The sequence below is a fragment of the Cetorhinus maximus genome, chromosome 9 (assembly GCF_964194155.1).
Source record: "Cetorhinus maximus chromosome 9, sCetMax3.hap1.1, whole genome shotgun sequence".
Lineage (NCBI taxonomy): Eukaryota > Metazoa > Chordata > Chondrichthyes > Lamniformes > Cetorhinidae > Cetorhinus > Cetorhinus maximus.
Genome location: NC_135887.1, coordinates 74346124 through 74372667, shown reverse-complemented (window position 1 = coordinate 74372667; position 26544 = coordinate 74346124). Strand labels below are relative to the sequence as shown.

The window sequence follows — 26544 nt, the reverse complement described above, 5'->3', positions numbered from 1 at the left end:
AAACTGAACTGGGCTAGCCATATAAATGCTGTGGCTATAAGAGCATGTCAGAGGCTAGGAATTCTGCAGCAAGTAATTCACCCCCTGACTCCCCAAAGCCTGTCCACCATCAACAAGGCACAGATCAGGAGTGTGATGGTATACTCTCCCATTTGCCTGGATGAGTGCAGCTCCAACAACACTCAAGAAGCTTGGTACCATTCAGGACAAAGCAGCCCGCTTGATTGGGACCCCTTCCACAAACATTCACTCCCTCCACCACCGACGCACAGTGGCAGCAGTGTGTACCATCTACAAAATGCACTGCAGGAATTCACCAAGGCTCCTTCCGCATCACCTTCCAAACCCATGACCACTACCATCTAGAAGGACAAGGGCAGCAGATACATGGGAATACCACCACCTGCAAGTTCCCCTTCAAGCCACTCACCATCCTGACTTGGAAATATATCACCGTTCCTTTACTGTCGCTGGGTCAAAATCCTGAAACTCTCTCCCTAACATCACTGTGGGTGTACCTACACCACATGGACTGCAGCAGTTCAAGAAGGCAGCTCATCACCACCTTCTCAAGGGCAATTAGGGATGGACAATAAATGCTGGCCCGGCCAGCAAAGCCCACATCCCGTAAATGAATAGAAAAAAAAGGAGCAGCCTTGGCACTCACGTCATTGGTATTTCTTTGCTACCATATGGCCTTAACAAATAACATAGGCACTCTCTTCAGCAAATAATGAGCTAAATTTTACTGTGGGCTTTGGGATCCCAACATTGGATCAAGAAACGGGTCCTGAACCTGCACTTGCCAGCAGGGGGGACTGGCTCGGCGACTTAACAGCAGGCAGCCTCCTCATTGGCCATCTACCAACCTGCCGTCCTATTAAGGATGATGGGCAAGCTGGCCCCGATGCTGTTGGCCCCAATTGGAGGGTTAGCAGCTCCAGAGCCTCAGCTGCTCCACAGAGAAAAGTGGGAGCTGCTGAGGCAGGTCAGAGATCTCAAGGACATCTCAAAATGGAGGTGCTTTCATATTAAAATTCAAAATTACCAAGTGGTGGGATGGGGGCGGTGGCTTGCTGATCACAGGAAAAACACCTCCAGAGAGATTACTGGGGACTTAGGGGCTGCCTTTCCTGCCTGTGGCCACCTCCATGGGACATGGAGCCTCAGACTCCGATGGCTCCCCAGGCTGCCATAGGGAGGCTGCCTCCCTGAAGCTGATCCCATCCATACATAGCTTTGGGAGGGGAGGGAGGGGTATGGCGTGGCAGGGCTGCCCCTGTCAGCCAAATGCTGATGTCACTGTAAAATGGCCCTTAATAGGGTCTTTAGTGACGCAATTCGCCTGGCTGCCCCCTTGGAGCGGGCAGTTAAATCTGCCTCATGGCACACCGCTCAGAAACCTCCCCAGTCCCCCACTGAGGGACTGTCTCAGCTCCCTGCTAACTTATTGCCCAACCACCACCGCCCCCCCACCCCATCCCCCACTCCACCCCCACCACCATTCCTGCCACTTGGACACCAGTAAAATTCTGCCCAACTAGTCTTGAACAATTCTGGCAGAGGATATCCATGACACTCATGCATATACATCAGGTCATAGTGCAGATACGGTGTATCAAGCCTTCAGTATCCCCATGACTAACTGTTTGGGCACGCCCCCTTAACCGGAGAGCACATATCCTCAGTCTAGTCCAACTCCAACCTCATCCACTCTGCTCTCCACTGCTTCTACACGAGTAGACCCTGCCATCATTTGACTCAGTTTCCCCGTGGAGTCTAACATCTGCTCCCTTGATCTCCTTCCCACTCCATTCATAAATGTTGAGTGTTTCCTTTTGACTCTTAGTCACCAACATTGTCTCCCTGATTCTTCCCTCAAGCCTTGCTTGCATTCCTTCAAAACCACCACCATCTGCCCCTACTTAAACAGTAAACCCCCACCAGCCCTCCCTCCTTGTGTCTCGCCTGTCCCTCATTCCTCCTCAAGGCCCTTGGAGGCATTATTTACGACTACATACATAACTGTATCACCAATCTCCATTCAAGTCTCTTCTGGTTGCTACATTATTGTTGTGACTGCATCCAAGACTCACATCCATCTTGTTCTGTTTGCTACCTATCTTTCTCCTCCACCAGTTTCCTTCATTGGTCCACCTCTGCACTCTCACGATTTCACCTTGATGTAAACAACTGCATTTCTTCCAGCAGCTTTTGCCCACAGCCCATGATGTGACCTCTGGTGTGCTGTAAGACTCAATTTTTGTCAACTCTTAATGATCTTCTAAATTCTCACTATCAGCAGCTTCACTGTCAGCCTGGTCTTAGTGGTAGCACTCTCGCTTCTGAGTCTAAAGGTTGCGGGTCCAAGTCCTACCGTAGAGACCCGAGCACATATTCCAGGCTGATATCTCAATACAGTACTGAGGGAGTGCTACAGTGTCAGAGGTGCCAACGTTCAGGTGCGATATTAAACAGAGGCCCCATCTGCCATCTCAGGTGGATGTAACAGATACCATGCAACTACTCAAAGAAAATGGGGGAATTTCTCCCTAATGTCCTAGCCAATATTTATCCCTCAATCAACATTACTAAAAAAAAATGAACCAGTCATTGCCTCATTGCTGTTTGTGGGACCTTGCTGTGCGCAAACCCACTGCCAAGTTTCCAACATTACTACACTTCACTAAGCAAGTAATTGGCTGTAAAGTGCTTTGGGATGTCCTGAGGATGTGAAAGGTGATATATAAATGCAAAGGGATGGGGGCTTGGTGGAATGTCACTGGACTAGGAATCTAAAGGCCCAGACTAATACACTGAGCACATGGGATCAAATCCTGCCATGGCAGCTGGTGGAATTTAAATTCAGTTAATTAATCTGTAAATTAAAAGCTGGTCTCAATAATGGTTACCTTGAGAACTATCATTGATTGTTGTAAAAACCCATCTGGTTCACTAATGTCCTTTAAGGAAGGAAATCTGTCATCTTTACCCGGTCTGGCCTACATGTAACTCCAGTCCCACAGCAATGTGGTTGTCTCTTAACAGCCCTCTGAAATGGCCTAGCAAGTCACTCAGTTGTACCAAACCACTACAGAAAAATCAGAAAGGAATAGAACTGACCAGCCAATATCAACCTAGGCACAAGAAATGGCAATGGAAAACCAACCATTCCCAATTGATCCTGCAAAGTTCTCCTTACTACCGTCTGGGGGCTTGTGCCAAAATTGGGAGAGCTGTCTCAGACTAGTCAAGCAAAAGCCTGACATAGTCATCCTCACGGAATCAGACCTTATAGATAATGCCCATCCCCATCACCATCTCTGGGTATGTCCTGTCCGACCGACAGGGCCAACCCAGTAGAGATGGTAGCACAGTGGTATACAGTCGGGAGGGAGTTGCCCTGGGAGTCCTCTACAATGAAATCTCATGGCATCAGGCCAAACATTGGCAAACATGGGTAATCCTGCTGATTACTCCCTGCAACCCTCCCTCAGCTGATGAATCAGTGCTCATTGAATACCACTTGGACACAGATTGTACTCTGGATGGGGAACTTCAATGCCCATCACCAAGACTGGCTCTGAAGACTTGTGTTCCAGAACAAGCCGTGCCCCTAGCCAAGCTGTGCCAGTACAGCTACAAAACTGGCACTTAGCGGAAGCCAGGGCTTCTTTTATCTTGGCTCTTATCCAATTAACCCCTCCCTCATCCCAATCACCTTCAGCCCTGTTTCTGAGCATTCTTTCCTTGACCAACCGGCTATCTTTCATGTGAGTATTGCACCATTGCATAATGTTTTTCACATCCATCTATGTTCAACTGTCTCTTCAGGAGCTTCAAGGTATTATCTCCTAGAGGCCCTTAGAGATTCCAATCCTGTATTTTCACACATACAAGCAATTCCCACAGACAGCCTCAAATTCCCAGTCTTATGCTGCAAGTTAGCTCTTTTATAAGACGACTTAATTTTCCCATGGTCCCACTTACCTTGGCATCTTTTCCATACTGTGCCCTTTTCCTAAGTTTTCCCACTTTACAACCAAGACAAGTCCCTAATAAAGTTAGATGTTAGTTTCTAATGGTAAAGTTAGATTTTAACAGTTAGCATTCTGGTTAGTAACCAAATAATCACACAGCCCTGTTGTGTGTTGACTTTGCTCACAAACCTTTGTGTGGCAGATAGCTCGTATATTAGAGGCTGCCGCAGAAAAACCCACAGTGAACGGAGGTTCTGGCTAGGGCAATCATCATAGTTTTCTCAGGACATATAAAGGTGGCTTAAAATGCGGAGAGTCATATTACAGGGTGGGATCGTCCCAAATTTCATTTCTGAGCTTTATAATCAAGCTCAGCACAAGCAGTGCTCTTAGGATCAGCTGCCTTAGGAAATAGATGTCATTGCACCAATTTAATAGCTGCAGAAAGACGCAATGAGCTATTCTTACTGGAAATTACAGCACTCAGACCCCCTGAATAGAGGGCAGCTTCACCCCTGTCAGCTTTGATTTTGCATCAGAAAAACATAAAGAAATGTTTGAGAGTGCATTATCAGAACTGACTTCCTCTTAATGAAGGAAGACTGTTTTTTTTTATCTATGTATGCAGTTTACTTAGATCTATTTCAATAACTGTTTCTAAAATTGGAACCTGGTGGAAGAGTTTCCACTTCTGTGTGAAAATTACACCCAAAATTGTACCAGTTTTAAGAAGTTTGTTTTCCTCAAGTTTTCTGTCAAACTCATTTGCCTATCAGCGAATTGGTGAAATCTGACATGAATCTGCTCAAACAGGCAGCATTTATTTTTAAATTTGCTTTAAAAATATTCCTTGACATATTTAACAAATATTCAAAATTTTCCTTGACATATTTAAAAAGTATTTTAAAATATTCTTTTTTTAAATTCATTCATGCGATGTGGGTGTCGCTGGCTAGGCCAGCATTTATTGTCCATCCCTAATTGCCCTTGAGAAGGTGGTGGTGGGCTGCTTATTGAACCGCTGCAGTCCATGTCATTCCTTGACATATTTAAAAATATTCCTTGACAGAGGAGGCTGAGGGGTGACCTAATTGAGGTGTACAAGATTATGAGGGGCCGAGATAGGGTAGACAGGAAAGACCTGATCCCCCTATCTGAGGGGTCAATTACTAGGGAGCATAGATTGAAGGTGATTGGTAGAAGGATTGAGGAGACATGAGGAAAAACTTATTCACCCAGAGCGGGGTGGGTATCTGGAACTCACCGGCGGTTTGGTGGTGGAGGCAGAAACCCTCAACTCCTTTGAAAGGTACCTGGGTCTGCACCTGAAGTTCTGTAGCCTACAAAGCTACAGACCAGGTGCTGGAAAATGGGAATAGAGTTGGGCGGCTAGAATTTTTCTCTTTCTTCTTTTTCAGCTGGTGCAGACACGATGGGCTGAATGGCCTCTTTCTGTGCCATAACCTTTCTATGGTTCTATGACATGTGTAAGGGTGGTAATATGGTGCAGATTGACTACTATTCCGTCTGGGCACAGCTTCTTCACTGGAAGCATGAGACTCTAGCAAGCCCGACATTTATTGCCCCTCCCAAGTTAAACTTTGTACAACTGAGCAGTTTGCTAGGTCACTTCAAAAGGCAGTTAAGAGTCAAACATGTTGGCATAGATTAGAGTCACATATAGACCAGACCAGGTAAGTACAGCAGATGTCCTTCCCTGAAGGACATTAGTGAGTTGACTTAATGTAATTATCTCACAGCTTTCATGGCCCCTTTCACTGACTAGCTTCTTATTTCCAGATTGTTTTTTAATTGAATTCAAATTCTCACACTGCTATGAAGGATTTAAACCTCACGTCCTCTGGATTATTAAACAAGGCCCTGGGATTACTAACCCAGTAATATAATTGCTGTACCTACAAAGTACAAACGTCTGTATTTTTCCTCTCCAGATCGAAGATTTGCCGGACATAGATCAAAAATGGTCGATTTTATGAGCGATGAGTGTGAAGTAAATGCATCCAATGAGACTATGCTGACGCCTTTAATCGAGCAAGAAGGCGAGGCCTACTTAGAGAAATGTGGAAATATCCGACGTCACACGGTGGCCAATGCACCCTCTGAGCTTCAGCTTTTAGCCATGACTTCCATGTTGCACCCTGGAATGGTGGAAGAACCTGACACTGAAGAGAAATGTCTCCTGATACCACCCAGCCTTAACCACAGACACTACTCCAGTGAACCTAACATCCCAGAACCTCAGTCTGAGGTGGTGGTAGTCTCGCTGCAGGAGTCTTCTGACATTAAGTGTACAGCACTTGGCTAGATCACTAAGTCATTGTTTTGTTTTAGGCACATTGTTAGTATTCGCTGAAGGCAGTAATCCCATGACCTGACTGTGATCTATCTCAGGGTCAAACTGTGAAATGGCCTTGAACAAACAAACTTCATTCAAGCTGGTCATGTGGATTGGACGTACTGCACTTCTAATCCAGGCCCTTTCTGTTATCAACTGAACATACCTCAGAACTCGAAACAGTGATGGCAGAAAAAATGAATTATGTTAATACATCGGGACACTGTTGTTACGGAGGCTCTAGTGAAATTAAATTTTAAAAGAGAAGAAACCCAGCGCAGTAAATTTGCACTAAAGATATCGAACGATTGAGACAAGTCTTGAACTTTGAAACCCATGATTGCACTGTACCAGCAGCATTGTTTAAATACTGGATATCGATTTTTGTCCCTCTCGTCCCTCCCAACAAACCATTGGTTTTAGTCAGACTGTTGGCCAGAAATGTCATCAATTCCACTCAACGTCAATCTGCTTTTTTCAGACAGCTTGACAGAAGTAATTTTTGAATGGAAGTTCCAAATCAATGTGAGCTCAGTGAATTTGGGTGAAGGTTTCCTATACGCACTGTGTGTGATGAAATGTGTTGTGTTCCTCATTCATTACAAACACATTTTTGATTATTCCTTTACATGTAGCACACTGAGGAAATCAGAAGCAGTACCCAACCATTGCAGCATGCCCTGCGAATGCACACTTTGCAATATGCGTCTGTACTGAAGGGAGAATGTCAGTTCATCAGCTCCTGAACTTGAAGGGTCCTGGTAACACTGGAATCAATCCTAAACTACAGGTTCCTTTAAAGTCAGCTCACTTCACCTCTCAACCATAGTTCTGACATTGGTCGCATTTAACTTTGAGCACACTGACTTGGCTGTTCTGCTACTGCCCCCGCAGAAGCTTTCTTCAACCTTAACCCTGCTGCCTCAGGAGCAGGGTTTCTTTTTCATTTTTACAAATAAACTGTGGATTATTTTTGTGAAAATTCATTAATCTGTTGCCTCCCTAAAGCAGTAGAAAAATTCAACTCTCAATCGAGATGGGGTGAGGCTTAGAGCCAGATCGACGGTTACTGTTCTACAACGGTGCAATCTAAAATGAAGGGCATTGGAAAAACAAGCATCAGTCAGTGACACAAATTAGCACTGACTCATCCCCACGCACCACACAGTGCAGATAGTAAGAGAAATCAGTTAATGCTCACCTCCAAACCCACACAGTGTGAATGTGGAGAGGAATCAGTTCACATAGCTACATGCAAATTGGCATAGGGTTAAACAGATTTTTGATTGATAATGGAGTCAAGGGTTATTGGGGGGGCAGGCAGGAAATTGGAGTTAAGGCCACAATCAGATCAGCCATGACCTTATTGAATGGCAGATCAAGCTCGAGGGGCTAAATGGCCCACTCCAGCTCCTATTTCTTAACGATCATCTGTACTTAGTAGGAAGTCTGAAAGAGTGGCGCGGGAAAGTTCCATTCCATGGGACACTGGCACCAGCACTGGGTTAGGAAGGAACCATACCATTGGGATGCGCTGTACCTGAACCAGGCTTGGACCAAGGTCTTATTGGAAAGGATAACAAGGGTAGTCACAACAACAACTTGTATTCATACAGCGCCTTTAACGCAATAAAGCAGCTAAAAGCACGACCAGAAATGGTGGCACGATTAAAATAGAGGCCGAAAGAGGCCAAACTTAGACGACACAACGATTTTAAACAGTAAATGAGGAGAATAGGGCACAAATGGAAAGGTAGCATAGATAATAGTTTGGAAATAAACAAAAGGGAAAGAGAGTGGAGGAACAATCAGAAATTGTGCTTTAGGCACAATAAGGCATACTAGAAGGTGTAAAGTAATTAAACCAAGAGAAAGAAATAAGAAACATGTGCTTAAAGCATTAGAGTAGAAGGACAGTTAGAGTGTGTGACCCTAATAAGCATTCTTTATACAAACGCAGGGACCGTAAGGAATGAATTGCAGACACAAATTCAAATCTGAGGGTATGGCATGGTAGCCATTATTGAGATGTGCCTGCAAGAAAGTCAGAAACTCGGAACTAAATACACCAGGTGGTAAGGACTGCAGGAAAAATGGTAGAGAAGGGAATAATAGCCCTAATGGTTAAGGATCAAATCACTTCAATAAAAGGATATAAGGAGAGGCAAGCAGGCAGTGGAGATTTTATGTGTAGAGTTAAGAAATAGAGAAGGATTTAAGGCTGTAGAAGGAATTGTGCATTGGGTCCCTGGCAGTAAATGTGAAGTGGTAGCTTGTATAAATGCTGAGATTGGATGAGCATGCAATATTGGCAGAGTGGTTTTAATGGGGAATTTTAACTTTCATATAGACTGAGATAAGCAGACATATCAGAAAGTGGTGAACTTCTTGACACTGTCCAGGATAGTTTTCTGCAACAAATATACGAGGACCGACAAGGGGGCAAGCCATATTAGATTTAGGAATGAATAATAAACCAGATTTAGTTAACAGCCTAACAGTGCATGAACATTTATCAAATAATGATAATAATATGATCGAGCACAGTGTCGGATTTGGAAAGGAGAAGCATGAAACAGCCCCTCAATTCCAGATTTAGGTAGGGCTGACTTTATAGCAACAAGACAGAGACTGTCCAAGGTAAACTGGGTATATCTGTTATTGGGTAAAACAACAGAAGAACAGTGGGAGATGTTTAAAAATTAATTTAAATGTGATACAGAACTAGTTCATAGTCCTAAAGAGCAAGAGTTCTGCTTGCCAGAAAAGAAAGCCATGGACAATGAAAGAGATAGGACAGAACATAAAACTAAAAGAAAAAGCATGCAAAAATGAAAAAAAATAGCACAAGTCCTGGTGAATGGGAAAGATACAACGAACAACAAAGCAGAGAGTAAGAAGTACGGAAAGAAACTTATACTAGGAAAAAGAACGTGGGCCCCTTGAAAACTGATCACAGTGACATTGTAACTGAAAATAAGGAAATAGCATGCAAGCTGAAGAATTACTTAGCTTCAACATTTAGAGTATTGGAAGAAATCAGCATTCCAGACACCCCAAGGAAACTATTAATAAATCAGAAACAGGGACTCAACAAAATTAAGGTATGCAAGATAATAGTAATAGAGAGAATAATGGCATGGCAGAGCAGATAGTTTCGATCTCAGGGTTTTAAAAAGAAATAGGTAAGAACTTTCCAGATGACCTAACTATAATCTCCCAATGTTCCCTCGATTCAGAAACCATTCCTTTATATTGGAAAATTGCATACGTCACTCCACTATTTAAAACGGTGACAGGGAATTATAGACCAGTTTACCTAACATCTGCTGTCAGGAAATTACTATGTGTCTATAATGAAGGATGGGGGGAGGTGATTGAACATCTTGAAGATACTCAGCTGATCAGAGAGAGTCAGCATGGATTTATAAAGGGCAGGTCTGCCTTCCAACCTGATGGAATGTTTTGCAGAGGTGACTGAAGTAGTGGATAGGGAATATCTATGAATGTTATTTATATGGACTTCATGAAGACATTTGATGGAGTCCCTCATAAGATCCAGTTAGCTAAAGTTGAAGTTCATGGAATTGAAGACAATAACCTGGTTAGGAAGTTGGCTGAGTGGCAGGAAACAGAGATTAGGGGTAATGTGCAGGTACTCAAGGATGTGACTAATGCAAGAAATAGGAGCAGAAGTAGGCAAGGTAAGGTGTTGAGGCCTCAACTATTCATTGTATTCATTAATGACTTAGATGATGGGATAGAAAGCTACATTTCCAAAGATAGGTGGTATCGTAAGCAGCGTAGATGGAAGCATAAAATTATACTGACATTTTTTTATTCTTTCGTGGAATGTGGGCACCACTGGCTAGGCCAGGATTTATTGCCCATCCCTAGTTGCCCTTGAGAAGGTGGTGAGCTGCCTTCTTGAACCACTGCAGTACATGTGGTGTAGGTACACCCATTGTGCTGTTAGAAAGGGAGTTCCAGGATTTTGACCCAGCGACAGTGAAGGAATGGCAATATATTTCCAAATCAGGATGGTGAATGGCTTGGAGGTGAACTTCCAGGCGGTGGTGTTTGATTTGTCTGCTGCCCTTGTCCTTCTAGTTGGTAATGGTTGTGGGTTTAGAAGGTGCTGCCAAAGGAGCCTTGGTGAGTTCCTGCAGTGCATCTTGTAGATGGTACACACTGCTGCCACTGTTCGTTTGTGGTGGGGGAAGTGAATGTTTGTGGATGGGGTGCCAATCAAGCGGGCTGCTTTGTCCTGGATGGTGTCAAGCTTCTTAAGTGTTGTGGGAGCTGCACTCATCCAGGCAAATGAGGAGTATTCCATCACACTCCTGACTTGTGCCTTGTAGATGGTGGACAGGCTTTGGGGAGTCAGAAGGTGGGTTACTCACCGTGGGTTTCCTAGCCTCTGACCTGCTCTTGTAGCCACAGTATTTATATGGCTAGCCCAGTTCAGTTTCTGGTCAATGGTAACCCCCAGAATGTTGATAATGGAGGATTCGGTGGTGGTAATGCCTTTGAATGTCCAACGGCAATAGTTAGATTCTCTCTTGTTGGAGACGGTTACTGCGTGTGGCACGAATGTAACTTGCCATTTGTCAGCCCAAACCTGGATTGCGCTTTGAGATGCTTTATTCATTGCCCCTCAAACACCACACTGTTCATACGGTGAGAGGAATGAGTTCACACACACCCAAGCGGGTGAGGGGAATCAGTTTATTTTCATCACACCTCCAACACTCCAGGTAGTACAGTCAGTGAACTGAATTGGTTTGCTTTGCACTAAGTGATACAGTCAGTGAGGCCCCCTGGTTTTCATTTTCACCCCTCCCCCACCACGCCAATTGCTACTGTCAACCAGGGAAATTATAGCATCTTCATCCACCCACCCCACAGCACCATCGACTGTGAGAATCAATTAATAATCACGCCCCAACACATCACAGAGCAGTCCGTGAGGGGAATTGGTTCATATCCAACCCATCCACTACACAGTGCAGTCAAATAAAGGGAGTTGGTTCACATTTACCCACAGGTACTTTATTTCTTGTTGCTCGCCAAAGATTTACACAAGAATCTTTATCCCAAAGTTGAAACAGTCGTCAACAGAAAATCATATCGAGCCTATCATCCAACACTGAAGCTGTTCCTTAGTTGAATTATGGGTCTATCAAATGAAATACTCCTTGAACAGACATCTGGAAAATCTCCTGCCAGTACCTCTGGTCATGGATGGAGTGAGAGGCTATTGTACACTGTCCTCCACATTAGTATTTCCAGCACTTTCTGTTCTTATTTCAGATTTCCAGCATCTGCAGTATTTTGCTTATATTTGAAACATATTTGTTTTACCTCAGATGTGGAGCTTCTTTCTGCCTCAGAGTAGAGTTTCACATTCATTGAGCGGTTCACCAATGAGATAGCTGCTTAACGTCACTGCATCTGATCATATATCAGTTATGTAAATGTATTGAGGATAGTTTCTGTTCAAGGACCCCCTAATGTCTAAATGTACTAAGTACCCACACGACGAAGACCCCAGTCCAACCAACAAGCTGACCTCAGCTGAGTCAGGTATCAAATCTGGACCATTGCTGGAGAGCAATGACAAGACTTAGCATCCCAAAGCCAGTGAGTAAAAGGGTCAGTGAGAGGATAGGGTCTAAAATTTTGACTAAGCTCAGCTGTTATTCCCTAGCTCCACAATCAAAGTTACAAATCAGCACCATTCATACCAAGGTATGTGTGTGTATAATCTAAAGTAATACACAGTAATAGAGGTGGGTCCAATCTATGTACAGGGCATGTCCAACCTATAGACATGTACAGGGTGCCTCCAATCTATATTCATGTACAGTGCGGGCCCATTCTATAGTGATGTACAGGGTGGCTCCAATCTATAGTCATGTACAGGGTGCATCCAGTCCATAGTCACATACAGAGTGGATCCAATCTAGGGTCATGTACAGGATGGGTCCTATCTATACTAATGTAAAGGAGGGTCCAATCTATCGTGACGTACAGGGAGGGTCCAATCTAGAGTTGTGTACAGGGTGGGTCCAATCTATAGTAATGTACAGGGTGGGGTACAATCTATAGTCATGTACAGAGTAGGTACAATCAATAATAATGTACAGGGCGGGTCCAATCTATAGTAATGTACACGGTGGGTACATCTATAGTGATTTATAGGATGGGTTCAATCTATAGTAATGTAGAGGGTGGGCCCAATCTATAGTCATGTATAGGGTGGATCCAATCTAAAGTAATGTACAGAGTGGGTCCAATCTATAGTAAGGTGGAGGCTGGGTCCAATCTAGAGTCACATAAAGGGTGGGTCCAATCTATAGTGACGTAGAGGGTAGGTATAATCTATAGTCATGTACAAGGTGTCTCCAATCTATAGCCATATACAGGGTGAGTCCAATCCATAGTCACGTACAGGGTGGGTATAATCTAGGGTCATGTACAGGGTGGATCCACTGTATAGCAATGAACAATGTGGGCCCAATCAGTAATCATATGCAGGATGGGTATAATCTATAGTCACATATAGGATGGGGCCAATTTATAGTAATATACAGGGTGGGTGCAATCTATAGTCATGTACAGGGTGGGTACAATCTATAGTAACGTATAGGGTGTATAGGGCATAGATTACAAAAGTAGGGAGGTCATGTTGGAGTTGTATAAAACCTTGGTGAGGCCACAGCTGGAGCACTGTGTGCAGTTCTGGTCGCCACATTATAGGAAGGATGTGAAGGATTGCACTGGAGGGGATGCAGAGGAGATTCACCAGGATTTTGCCTGGGATGAAACATTTAAGTTATGAAGAGAGGTTGGATAGACTTGGGTTGTTTTCGTTGGAGCAGAGAAGATTGAGGGACGACCTGATCGAAATGTACAAGATTATGAGGGGCATGGACAGGGTGGATAGGGAGCAGCTGTTCCCCTTAGTTGAAGGATCAGTCACAAGGGGACATAAGTTCAAGGTGAGGGGCAGCAGGTTTAGGGGGGATGTGAGGGAAAACTTTTTTACCCAGAGGGTGGTCTGGAATGCGCTGCCTGGGAAGGTGGTGGAGGCGGGTTGCCTCACATCCTTTAAAAAGTACCTGGATGAGCACTTAGCACATCATAACATTCAAGCCTATGGGCCAAGTGCTGGTAAATGGGGTTAGGTAGGTAGGTCAGGTGTTTCTCACGTGTTGGTGCAGACTCGATGGGCCGAAGGGCATCTTCTGCACTGTGTGATTCTGTGATTCTGTATCCAATCTATAGTCATGTTTAGGGTGGATGCAATCTATAGAGATGTACAGGGTGAGTCCAATCTATAGTGATGAACAGGGTGAGTCCAATCTAGAGCTGCGTACAGAGTGGGTCCAATATAGAGCAATGCACAGGGTACAATCCAGAGCCATGGCAGGGTGGGTCCAATCTATTGTCATGTACAGGATGGGTACAATCTATAGTAATGTACAGCATGGGTACAATCTATAACAATGTACAGGGTGGGTCTAATCTATAATAATATAGATGGTGGGTCCAATCGACAGTCACATGGAGGGCGGGTACAACCTAGGGCCATGTATAGGGTGGGTCCAATCTATAGTCACGTACAGGGTGTATCCAATTTATAGTCATGTACAGGGTGGATCCAATCTAGAGTAATGTACAGGGTGAGTCCAATCTATAGTCACATACAGTGTGCGCTCAATCCACAGTCATGTACAGAGTGGGTCCAATCTATAGTAATGTACAGGGTGAGCCTAATCTATAGACATGTACAGGGTAGGTTCAATCTATAGTCACCTGCAGGGTGTGACAAATCAATAGTCATGTACAAGTTGGTTACCATCTAGCATCATGTACAGGCTGGTTCCAATCTATAGTAATGTACAGGCTGGGTCCAATCTATAGTAATGTACAAGGTGGATCCAATCTATAGTAATGTAGGGTGGGCCTAATTAGGATGGGCCTAATCTATAGTAATGTAGAGGGTGGGTCCAATCCACTGTCATGTACAGAGTTGGTCCAACCTATAGCAATGTACATGGTATGTCCAACCTGTAGCCATGTTCAGGATGGTTACCTTCTAAAGTCCTGTACAGGGCGGGTGTAATCTATAGTAATGTACAGGGTGGATCCAATGTAGAGTCATGTACAGGGTGGGTTTAATCTATAGTAATGTACAGGGTGGATCCAATCTATAGTAATTTACAGGGTGGGTCTAATCTATAATCACATACAGGGTGGGTACAATCTATGCTGATGGACAGGGTGGGTCCAAGCTATAGTCATGTACAGGGTGGATACAATCTATAGCCATGTACAGGGTGCATACAAGCTACAGTCATGTACAGGGCGGGTGCAATCTATAGTAATTTACAGCGTGGATCCAATCATTAGTGATGTACAGTGTGGGTCCAATCTATAGTCAAGTATAGGGTCCAATCTATAGTCACGTACAGGGTGCCTCAAATCTATAGTAATGTACAGGGTGGGTCCAACCTATCGTTATGTAGAAGGCGGTTCCAAATGATAGTCACGTACAGGGTGCCTCCAACCTATAGTCATTTACAGGGTGGGTCCAATCTATAGTCACGTACAGGGTGCCTCAAATCTATAGTCATGTACAGGGTGTGTCCAATCTTTGGTCACGTACAGGGTGGGTACAATCTATAGTCACGTACAGGGTGCCTCAAATCTATAGTCATGTACAGGGTGTGTCCAATCTTTGGTCACGTACAGGGTGGGTACAATCTATAGTCATGTACAGGGTGTGTCCAATCTTTGGTCACGTACAGGGTGGGTACAATCTATGATAATGTAGAGGGTGGGTCCAATATATAGTCACGTACAGGGCGGGGAGAATCTATACTAATTTACAGGGTGAGTCCAATCTATAGTCACATACAGTGTGCATCCAATCCACAGTCCTACACCGTGTGGCTCCAATCTATAGTAATGTGCAGTCTAGGTCCAATCAATAGTCACATACAGGGTGTGTCCAATCTATAGTCATGTACAGGGTGGTTGCCATCTAGGGTCATATACAGGGTGGGTCCAATTTATACTAATGTACAGGGTGGGTCCAATCTATAGTGATGTACAGGGTGGGTCCAATCTATAGTCAGGTACAGGGTGGGTACAATCTACAGTCAGATACAGGGTGGGCCTAATCTATAGTAATATAGAGGATAGATCCAATCTATAGTGATGTACAGGGTGTGTCCAATCTATAGTCATGTACAGGGTGGTTGCCATCTAGGGTCATTTACAGGGTGGGTCCAATTTATACTAATGTACAGGGTGGGTCCAATCTATAGTCAGGTACAGGGTGGGTACAATCTATAGTCAGATACAGGGTGGGCCTAATCTATAGTAATGTAGAGGGTAGATCCAATCTATAGTGATGTAGAGGGTGGGGTCCAATCCATAGTCATGTGCAGGGTGGGTACAATCTATATTAATGTACAGGGTGGGTACAATCTATAGTCAAGTACAGTGTGGGTACAATCTATAATAATGTAGAGGGTGGGTCCAATCTATTGTAATGTAGAGGGTGGGTGCAACATAGGGCCATGTACAGTGTGGATCCAATCAATAGTAATGTACAAGGTGGGCCCAATCTATAGTAATGTACAGGGTAGGTCCAATCTATAATAACCTGCAGGGTGGTTACTATCTATAGTAATGTACAGGGTAGGTCCAAACTATAGTAACCTGCAGGGTGGATACAATCTATAGTAATGTACAGGGTAGGTCCAATCTATAGTAACTTGCAGGGTGGATACAATCTATAGTAATGTACAGGGTAGGTCCAATCTATAGTAACCTGCAGGGTGGATACAATCTATAGTAATGTACAGGGTAGGTCCAATCTATAGTAACCTGCAGGGTGGATACAATCTATAGTAATGTACAGGGTAGGTCCAATCTATAGTAACCTGCAAGGTTGGTACAATCTATAGTAATGTACAGGGTGGGTCCAACCTATAGTAATGTACAGTGTCCAATCTATAATAACGCACAGGGTGCGTACAATCAATAGTAACGTACAGGGTCTGCCCAATATATAGTCATGTACAGGGTGTATCCAATCTATAGTCACGTACAGGGTGGGTCCAATCTATATTCACGTACGGGGTGGGCTTAATCTATAGTAGTATAGAGGGTAGATCCAGTCTATAGTGATGTACAGAGTGGTTACCATCTAGGGTCATGTAGAGGGTGGGTCCAATCTACGCTAATGTACAGGGTGGGTCCAATCTATAGTGATATACAGGATGGGTCCAAATGATTGACACATGCAGGGGGATACAATCTAGGGTCATGTACAGGGTGGTTCCAATCTATAGTCATGTACAGGGCGGGTCCAATCTAATGTAATGTAGAGGGTGGGTCCAATCGATAGTCACGTACAAGGTGGGTACAACCTAGGGCCATGTACAGTGTAGGTCCAATCAATAGTAATGTACAGGGTAGGTCCAATCTATAGTAACCTGCAGGGTGGATACAATCTATGGTAATGTACAGGGTGGGTCCAATCTATAGTAATGTACAGGGCCCAATCTATAATAACGCACAGGGTGCGTACAATCCATAGTAATGTACAGGGTGGGTCCAGATGATTGACACGTGCAGGCGGGTTAGAGTCTAGGATTATGTACAGGGTGGGTCCAATCTATAGTGATGTACAGGGTGGGTCCAATGTATAGTCATATACAGGGTGAGTCTAATCTACAGTAATTTACAGGTGGGTCAAATCTATAGTAACTTACAGTGTGGGTGCAATCGATAGTCATGTACAGGATGGGTACAATCTATACTAAAGCACAGGGCAGCTCCAATCTATCATCATGTACAGGGTGTGTCCAATCTATAGTCATGTACAGTGTGGATCCAATCAGTAGTAATGTACAGGGTGGATACAATCTGTAGTAATGTAGGGGGTGAGTCCAAATGATAGTCACATACAGGATGGGTACAATACAGGGCCATGAAAAGGGTGGGTACACTCTATAGTCATGTACAGGGTGGGTACAATCTATAGTCATGTACAGGGTGGGTACAATTTAGAGTAATATACAGAGTGGCTCAAAACCAGATTAAGGTACAGGCCAGGTCCAATCTATAGTCATGTAGAGGGTGGGTACAGTCTAGAGTAACATACAGGGTGGGCCCAATCTGTAGTCATGTATAGGGTGGGTCCAATCTATAGTCATGTGCAGGTGGGTCAAATCTATAGTAATGTACAGGGTGGTTACAATCTATAGTGATTTACAGGTTGGGTCCAATCTATAGTAATGTACACAGTGGGTACAATCTATGGTGATTTACAGTTGTAAATCATGCACAGGGTGGGTCCAATCTATAGTAATAGACATGGTGGGTACAATCTATAGTAATAGACAGAGTGGGTACAATCTATAGTGATATACAGGGTGGTTACAATCTATAGTGGTGTACAGAGTGGGTACAATCTATAGATATGTACAGGGTGGGTCAAACTATAGTGATGTATAGGGTGGGTACAATCTATAGTCATGTACAGGGTGGATAGAATCTATAGTGATGGACAGGGTGGGTCCAATCTAGAGAAATGTACAGGGTACAATCTAGAGCCAGGTGCAGGGTGGGTCCAGTCTATTGTCATGTATAAGGTGGGTACATTCTGTAGTAATGGACAGGTTGGGTACAATCCATAGTAATGTATAGGGTGGGTTCAACCTATAGTCATGTACAGGGTGGCCCAGCTATAGTGATTTACAGAGTGGGTCCAATCTAAAGTCATTTACAGGGTGGATCCAAACTACAATCATGTACAAGGTGGGTACAGCCTATAGTCATGTACAGGGTGGCCCAGCTATAGTGATTTACAGAGTGGGTCCAATCTATAGTCATTTACAGGGTGGATCCAATCTACAATCATGTACAGGGTGGGTACAGCCTATAGTCATGTACAGGGTCGCCCAGCTATAGTGATTTACAGAGCGGGTCCAATCTATAGTAATGTACAATATGGGTCCAATTTTTAGTAATGTACAGGGTGGGTACAATCTATCGTCGTGTACAGGCTGGTTACAACCTGTTCTGTACAGGGTGGGTCCAATCTACCGTCATTTACAGGATGGATCCCATCTATAGTCATGTACAGGGTGGGTGCAATCTATAGTGATATACAGGGTGGGTAAAATGTATAGTCATGTATAGGGACAGTGTGTGCGTCTGTGAAAGAGTGCATGCGTGTCTGCGTGTGTGTCTGTTTGTGTGTGTGTTTGTCTGTGTTTGTGTGTGTGTGAGTGTGAGAGAGTGTGTGTTTATGTGTCTGGGTGTGTGTGAGAGAGAGAGAATGTGTATGTTTGTCTGTGTGTGTGTTTGTGTGCCTGTGTGAATGTATGTGTGTGTGTGAGAGAGAGAGAGAACGTGCATGAGAGAGTGAGTGAGTGGTAACCGGATGTATAGTCACTTCCTCCTGCCAATCACAGGTCATGTGATGTACTGTGGGGGCTCCGACCCGTGAGGTCTTAGCACGGGAAATCCGTGGGGCGGGGTTTTCCAATAAGCTATCTGGCCAAGCGTGTAACTACTGAAAATGACTCTGTAATAAAGTTTAACTGTTTCTTGGCGAATCCAGTCTGCTCCATAAAGTCATCACATTTGGCGGCGAGGGTAAAATCAACTTTGTCTCTACACCTTGCTCAAGTAACTGAAGGTATAGCCCCTCCTGCTGTCTTTCAGGGGTCACGGGTTGTTCTTGGAGGCTCTGACCAATGAGCCCTAAGCGTGGGCAATCCGGAGGGCGGGGCTTCCTGACAAGAGTCCTGGTCGAGCAGGTAGCACCTGAAAAGCTCTTTGTAATAAAGTTTATCTGTTTCTTGTTGAAACCTGTCTGCTTCATCAAGTCATTACATTTGGCGACGAGGGTAAAATAACTCTGAAGCTGCACCTCACCTTGTTAATGTGAGCACATCGAATCTTAAGAAAAAGAAAAGACTACTCACCAGTCATACCACTCTTCAGTAGGATCAGTCCTTATGATGCGGCTATGGAAGACTGGAGCCAGTATGTAGAGCGCCTCGGGTTTTACTTCATAGCAAACGAAATTACCATTGAGGAAAAGCAGAAAGCCATCCTTTTGAGTGTATGTGGCAGTGAGACAGACAATCTCATTCACAGCCTGACAGCCCCGAGCGCGCCTGACTATAAGTCCTTTGATGAATTGATCATGAAAACGCATTTCCAGCCAACACCATCCGTAATAATGCAGCATTTTAAATTTAATTCGAGAATTAGGGCCCCGGGGAGTCCATTGCGACCTATGTCGCGAACTTCAAACAGTTAACAGGACACTGAAACTTTGGGGACAAATTAAACGATATTCTGCAGGACCGATTGGTTTGTGGAGTTAAGGACGAAGCCATACAGTGCCGTTTACTTGCCGAGGTCGACATCGGCTTTAAGCATGCCCTAGAAATCTCCCTCACCATGGAAATTGCTGTGCGAGACTTGCAGGCTTTGCAACACATGGAAAATGGTGTTGTACTTCATATTGGGCAGGAACCTGCCACAGAGCGAAAGCCAGGCCTGCAGATTTAAAGCGCAATTCAATGTCCGCTGTGAGAAACATTAAAAATCCTAGCAGAAATACTTCAGCAGTGACTTCAAGACAAAAAAGTTATAAAGATGTGGGGGTGACCACGAAGCAGATGCCTGTAGATTCAAAGAGGCTGAATGTCATTACTGTCATAAGAAGGGTCATGTGGCTAGGCAAAGCTGGACAAAGTTAAAGCAGTCTACAAAACAGCAAACAAACATGATAGAAGTAACAGATATAACAACGGCTGAAGCTGCTGCTCCTGATGTTTACTCCTTATACAATGTGACTGCTGTGAAGACCAAACATATTACAGTGACAGTACAAGTGAATGAGAAGCCACTGACAATGGAAGTGGATACTGATGCCTCGGCAACAGTGCTAGGAGGGCACGCTTTCAGGTACCTTAATGAAGAAAGACAGCCAATAACCTTGAAGCGGCCAACCGCTAAATTAAGAACTTACATGGGAGAACCTATTCAAGTAAAGGGCATCACCACTGTCCCGGTCTCTTACAAGCGACAGACAGCCCAACTGCCAGTAATAATAGTGAAAGGAGAGAGACCCAGCCTTTTAGGTCAGGATTGGCTGCAGAAGATCAGACTAGACTGATCTGAGATATTTCACCTAAAATCAGATGGAATCCCAGAACTTTTAAGAAAATACAACAAGGGTTCTCGGGGGTGAGTTAGGAAAATGGAAGGACTGTCAAATGCTGCAAGGATCTCTCAGGCCTAAGTCTATTCATCCGGAAAATTATGAAGAGAAGCAAGATAAATTTAATGCTACTCTGAACAAACTGAGGAAACAGTTGGCTGAGAAGATTCCGCAATGTTCATTAGCCCAGGAGGAGGCTAAGAGATACAAGAAAGAGACTGGAGAACTGAAGAACCAGCTGATTGAGAGAAAAGTGGTCTCGAAAGGAAAAGTCATGGAAATTTCCAAGATGCGAGTGGGTAATGAAGCCATAAGTAGCACAATTACAGAACTGAAGCAAGCTAAGAATTCACAGCGGAGAGTCCTGGCCAACTATGAAACCAAAGTTAAGGACAAGGACAAGCTCTGCTGCAGACAGAGAAAGAAAGGACCAAAAATGTAGATCCAGCACTGAACCAGAATGCCACATGCTACTGAGAACCACTGAGTCATTGTAAAAGGGAAATGCCAAACCAACAAAGGTCTCCCAAAGTGACTGAGAGTACCGTTCCTCCAAACATGATAGAATGTGTTCTGGAAAGATTGTCCGGGCTCCGGGAGCCATTGCCTCAGAGACTGGTCCATTAGCTTTCCAAGCACAAGTGGGAGATAGAATTGTCCATAAGCACGTAGATCACATCTGTGCCAGAGAGGCATTCCAACAATCAACTGATCAACCTGTGCTTAACGTTAAACCATTGGCTTCTGAGGTGTGTGATCGACCTAGAACAGACATTCCAGATGTTTCAGAGGAGTTGCCAAATCCTGAACTGCCACATTCTGATGATGTGTATCATACAGCTGTTCCAGATCCTATCGATCCTGTTCAGGAACCGCCCAGTGGTAGAGCTACACCGCTCTAGCCGTATAAGAAGAGCACCCCAGAGACTGGATTTATAATCACTTGAAATTGTATATATGTATGTTGGATTATTTAAATGTTTTTCCTGTAAAGAGTAATTGTAAAAAACTAAAGAGGGAAGAAATGTGGTAACTGGATGTTTAGTCACTGCCAATCATGATTCATGTGATGCTCTGTGGGGGCTCCGACTAGTGAGCCTTTAGCGGGGGCTATCCACAGGGCAGGGTTTTCTGAGGAGAGATCTGGTCGAGCATGCAAGCAGTGAAAATATTTCAGTAATAAACTTTAACAGTTTCTTGACTAGACCAGACTGCTCCATAGAGTCACCACAGTGTGCATGTGAGAGGGAGAGAGAGAATGGGAGTGTGTGAGAGAGAGTGTATGTTTTTGTGTATGTGTGAGAGAGGCAGTGTGTGAGTGTGTGTGTGTGTGTGTGTGAAAGGGAGAGAGCGAGAGTGGCCTGAATTTTACCCTTGGCAGGCACAATCGGGAGGCCCGGGAGCATTCGGGAAACAGGTCCCGGACCACGATTGGCCCATGACAAAGATTTCACGCTGGCTGGCCAGTTAAGGCATGCCCAATGTGAAACGTGCCTTCCAATGGCCGAAAAGGGCCAGGCAGGGGGGGGCGGAGGCCTGTCGGGTGCCGAGTCCAATGGGGACCCCGCAAGCCATTTAAAAATGGCAGAGGCAGCTCCCTGAAAGCTGCCAGGGAGAATCTTCTTGTGATCTGGAGACTGGAGCAATGGCCTCAACAGCGGCTGGAGACATCAGGCAGATGGGCAGGTCGAGTGGGCACTCGGACCGCCTGTTTCTCGGATGAGTGCCTCATGGTCTTGGTGGAGGAGGTGGTTGCCAGGAGGGACATCCTCGCCCCCAGTGATGACAGTAGGAGGCCACCACACCTGACTAAAAAAGCTTGGGAGGTGGTGGCAGCCGAGGTCAGCAGCCACAACGTTGTGCAGCACACAAGAGTCCAGTGTCGCAAAAGGTTCAATGACCTGCTGTGCTCGGCAAGGGTGAGTACCGTGTTGGCATGGATCAGTGTGGTGAAGTGTTAAGGTCTGGCCATCCCCCCATGGAGCTCAGGGGTGTTAGAGTCTGAGTGCCAACTGTCACTGACGCCGGAGCTGGCCAAGGGGGTGAGCCCTGTCTGCTTGGGCTGAGTGCCTTGCGGATCGAGGCCACGACTCGGATGTGCCCTGTAAGATGTTCCTCAGGTGGCGTTGGCCAGGCTGCAATGGCGCTGCAGGTAGAGAGCGGACTAGTCAAAGCTCCTCTGTCCTTTCAGGAGAAGAGGAGCCATAACAACATCGAGAGGTCATGGACAGGTGGAGGCCCCCCCCAAACTTCCTAAACATGACGAGGTTTGAAATGGATACTTTGGAGCTGGAGAGCCACCACCCACCTCGTTCAGCTGGTTGTGGAGAGGCAGGGGTCTCTGAGGAAGGTAAGAGTGCAGAGCACAGAGGTGAGAGTGTCGGATGGTGCAAACAATCCTGTGCAGTCTCATCATTAATGGAAGCCTCAAAACTGGAGTCCCGATTGATCATTGAAAGACAATGGCACCATGATGCAGATCTCCATTGTCTCACCAGGGTGCCTGGCATGCACAGTGACAGTGTGATGGCTTAAACTAATGACATGTCATTGTTCTCCCTTAGATTTGCCAGCACACACCCAATCGTAGGACCCCGAAGAGCCACCCCTGACGCCAGAGGACCACCAGGCTTCAGATACACCTGCATCACACCCCCTCTCTGAACCAGTCACCAGCTCAGATACCTGCATCTCGGTGGGTGTTATATCTTCAACTAGAATGTCGGAGCACAGCGGTGAGAGCATTTCACACTTGCTTGAGGTGCAGCCAGAGGCAGAGAGTGCCCAGGGTGCTGGCAGTCGGAGGACTGCTGGAGACCAGAACGATGCTGAGTCGAAGGCTGATGATGAGCCTCGGGAGTTGTCCATTAGGCAGCAGATGCTGGATGTCCAGCGGGATGTGTGGGAGGATCTGGCGGAGATCCATGGAGGGTCTGCGTGCCATGGTCTCTGTTATGGAGGAGTCCACGCGGAGGGTGAGCACTGTGTTGACCCTCATGGCCGAGCGTAATGCCTCCCCCATTGAAAGAGTGGTGACTCTCATGGAGAGGCAGGTCCAAAAACAGAATCAGGGGTTCCTGGGGATACGCTCGGACCTGCAGGCCCTCACATAGGCAATGACCTCAAGTGGTCAGTGCCAGTGTGGGAGATGGAAGAGGAACCCAGTATCCCAACTAGGTGCCCATCCATCAATGGTGAGCAGGGAGGTCCAGAGAGACCTCATGTTGACGCACAAGCTGCTTGTCGTTTCTACGGGCTCCTCTCAGGGTGTTCTGGATGACAGAAGCAGCTCCTGTGCTCCTCTGCCAGTGACTGTGGCATCCGATGAGGCTTGGGCGACTGGGGAGATGCCAGCCTTGGCACTGGCTGCTCCCTCCCAGGCGGGGCCAGCACAGGCTCCACTGGCCAGAGGACATCCACCAAGGTCATCAAGGCCAACAGGACAGCCGAGTCAGCAGCTGTCTCCAATGCCGCTGCCAGCAAGGTGGGGAGAGTGGGGCAACAAGACATATCAATCATTAACGTAAGTTTAAGGCACCATGAGCACAAGAGGGACTGGTTACAGGTGATCTTCTGTTCTGCCATGTTTTGTTTATATGTTTACTGGTGTGGGCAGTAACGCCAGAAATGGTTTTGTTCATTTGTTGTGAAAATGATATAAATTTTGCTTTTGTCTTAATGGCCTGAGTATACTTCACTTGTTTTCTAGGTGCAGGGTACGCCAGTATGTAATGCTGGATGTGAGTGGCTCTAAACTTTATTGCACAAACACTGAGTGGACTTTGTGTTCAAATGAAAGGGTCATTTCAAACATCCAGGATGGAGGCAGCAGCCCTAGCAATGAGGTGGAAGCTGATCTTTGGCAGCCTAGCTGAAGGAGCGTTGGATCAAGGCATCCCTGGTGCCCCTGCCTCACTGGACGTTACAGAGGTCTGCCTCCACACCCTCAGCATTCTCCTCACCGTGCTCCTCTTCTGACTCACTACTGGACTCATCCTCTGTGGCCTGTGGAGCTGCCTCAAGATCCTCTTCCTCCAGTGGGTTCCCCCCTTGCCAGTGCCAGATTGTGGAAAGTGCATCATGCAACCACGATCAGTGACACCCGCTCTGGGGGGTGTTGTAGTGCACTCGCTGGACGGACCAGGCATCAGAAGTACATCTTCAGAAGACCTATGGTTCTCTCTACCACTGCGATCATGGAGCCATGGCTCCTGTTGTATCGCTGCTCTGCCTCTGTTCTTGGGTGGCGGAGAGGCGACATGATCCACCTTTCCAAAGGATAGCCCTTGTCACCCAGCAGCCATCCATCCAGTCGGGCTGGAGCACTGAAGAGCCCCGGCACCTGGGAGCGTCTCAGGATGTAAGCATCTTGGGAGCTGCCAGGGTATCTTGCACAGACTTGCAGAATCTTCATCCTGTGATCACACACTATCTGCATGTTCATGGAGTGGAATCCCTTCCTGTTGACAAAGGCACCCAGCTGACCCGCTGGCGATTGTGAATTGCATTCTGGATGTGGGGGAACCCAGCACTCACTGCAAACCCTCTGGCTTGCTCAGCCTGGCTGGCCTCACCTCTACAGAAATGAATAAATGTCATTATCCACCTGAACAGAGCTTCTGTCACCAGTTTGATGCAACTTGTGGACAGCTGACTGGGAGATTCCACACAGATTCCCCACTGACCCCTGGAAAGAGCCAGAGGCTTAGAAGTTGAGGGCCACTGTGACCTTCACAGCCACTGGCATGGGGTGTCCATCCACATAGTCGGAGCTGATCTCAGGGCCGATCCTCTGACAGTCTACCTGGAGAGGCGGAGCCTCCTTCAGCATTGCACTTCAGACATATTGAGATAGCTGCCTGTAAACCCTGGCAGCAGGATAGTGGCGTTTTCTGCAGCCCCTTCCGCCTTGGACTTCCTGCTAGCCCTGCACCCCTTGTGCCTGGGGTTAGGTTTTAGGTTACATTAGGTTTTTACAACAATCAGCAATGGTTTCATGGTCATCGTTAGACTTTCAATTCCAGGTTTTGATTGGAATCAAATTTCACCATCTGTCATGGTGGGGGATTCAAACCCAGGTTCCCAGAGCATTACCCTGGGTCTCTGGAACACTAGTCCAGTGACAATACCACTACGCCACCACCTCCCCTGTGAGTGTATATGAGAGAGAGAGAGTGTGTGTATTTGTGTGTATGTCTGTGTGAAAGTGTGTCTATGTGTGAGTGAGAGTGTATGAGAGTGTGTGTGTGTGAATGAGTGTGTGTGTGTCAGTGAGTGTGTGTATGTGAGAGAGTGTGTGTGAGAGTGTGTATGTGTGAGTGTGTATGTGTGTGTGAGAGTGTGTGTGAGTGTGTATATGTGTGAGAGTGTGTGTGTGAGTGTGAGAGTGTGTGTGTTGTGAGAGTGTGTGTGTGAGTGTGTGTGTGTGAATGTGTGTGTGTGTGTGTGTGTGAGTGTTAGTGTGTGTGTGTGTGTGTGAGTGTGTGTGTGTGTGTCTGTGAGTGTGTGTGTGTGTGTGAGTGTGTGACAGTGTGTGAGTGTGAGTGTGTGTGTAGTGTTACGACCCAACCCCAGGTGAGGTTCCCCAAAGTTGTTGATCCAGGCTAGACCCCTCAATTTGTCACCATCTGGCCTGGTCAGCCCCAAATTGTTATTCCCCGAGTGAGGGGGGATGAACTGGTTCCCTGTCGATATTCACCCCACCACCTCCCCCTTCCCCCAACATTCTGTTGGTCACAACTTGGGCCTGAATTTTGCATTCTGAGGTCAGGGGTGAGCCAGACCTGAAGCCACAGAAAATAGCGCACAAAGACATCGGGCATGCATCCCAACATCATCGCTCACGCGTGCAATATTGAGGTCGGCACACACGTAGGAGTCAGAGCAGTGCCCGCCGACAATTAAAGGGCCAATTAAGGTCATTATGTTGCCCGTGTGATTTT

General features: G+C 45.8%; 1 protein-coding gene across 2 annotated transcripts in view; it reads left to right on the top strand.

Annotated features, from left to right (window-relative positions):
- The window catches only part of LOC144684727 (proline-rich protein 5-like), a 137199-nt gene extending 129881 nt beyond the window's left edge, over positions 1-7318 (top strand). Inside the window, exon 9 of one of the 2 annotated variants that reach the window (XM_078548875.1) lies at positions 5933-7318. In XM_078548875.1, coding sequence (XP_078405001.1) covers positions 5933-6306 — 374 coding nt within the window. In that variant the 3' untranslated portion in view covers positions 6307-7318. The remainder of the gene's footprint in view (positions 1-5932) is intronic. The other variant, XM_078548876.1, reaches the window with a different exon arrangement.
- Positions 7319-26544: the final 19226 nt, after the last annotated feature.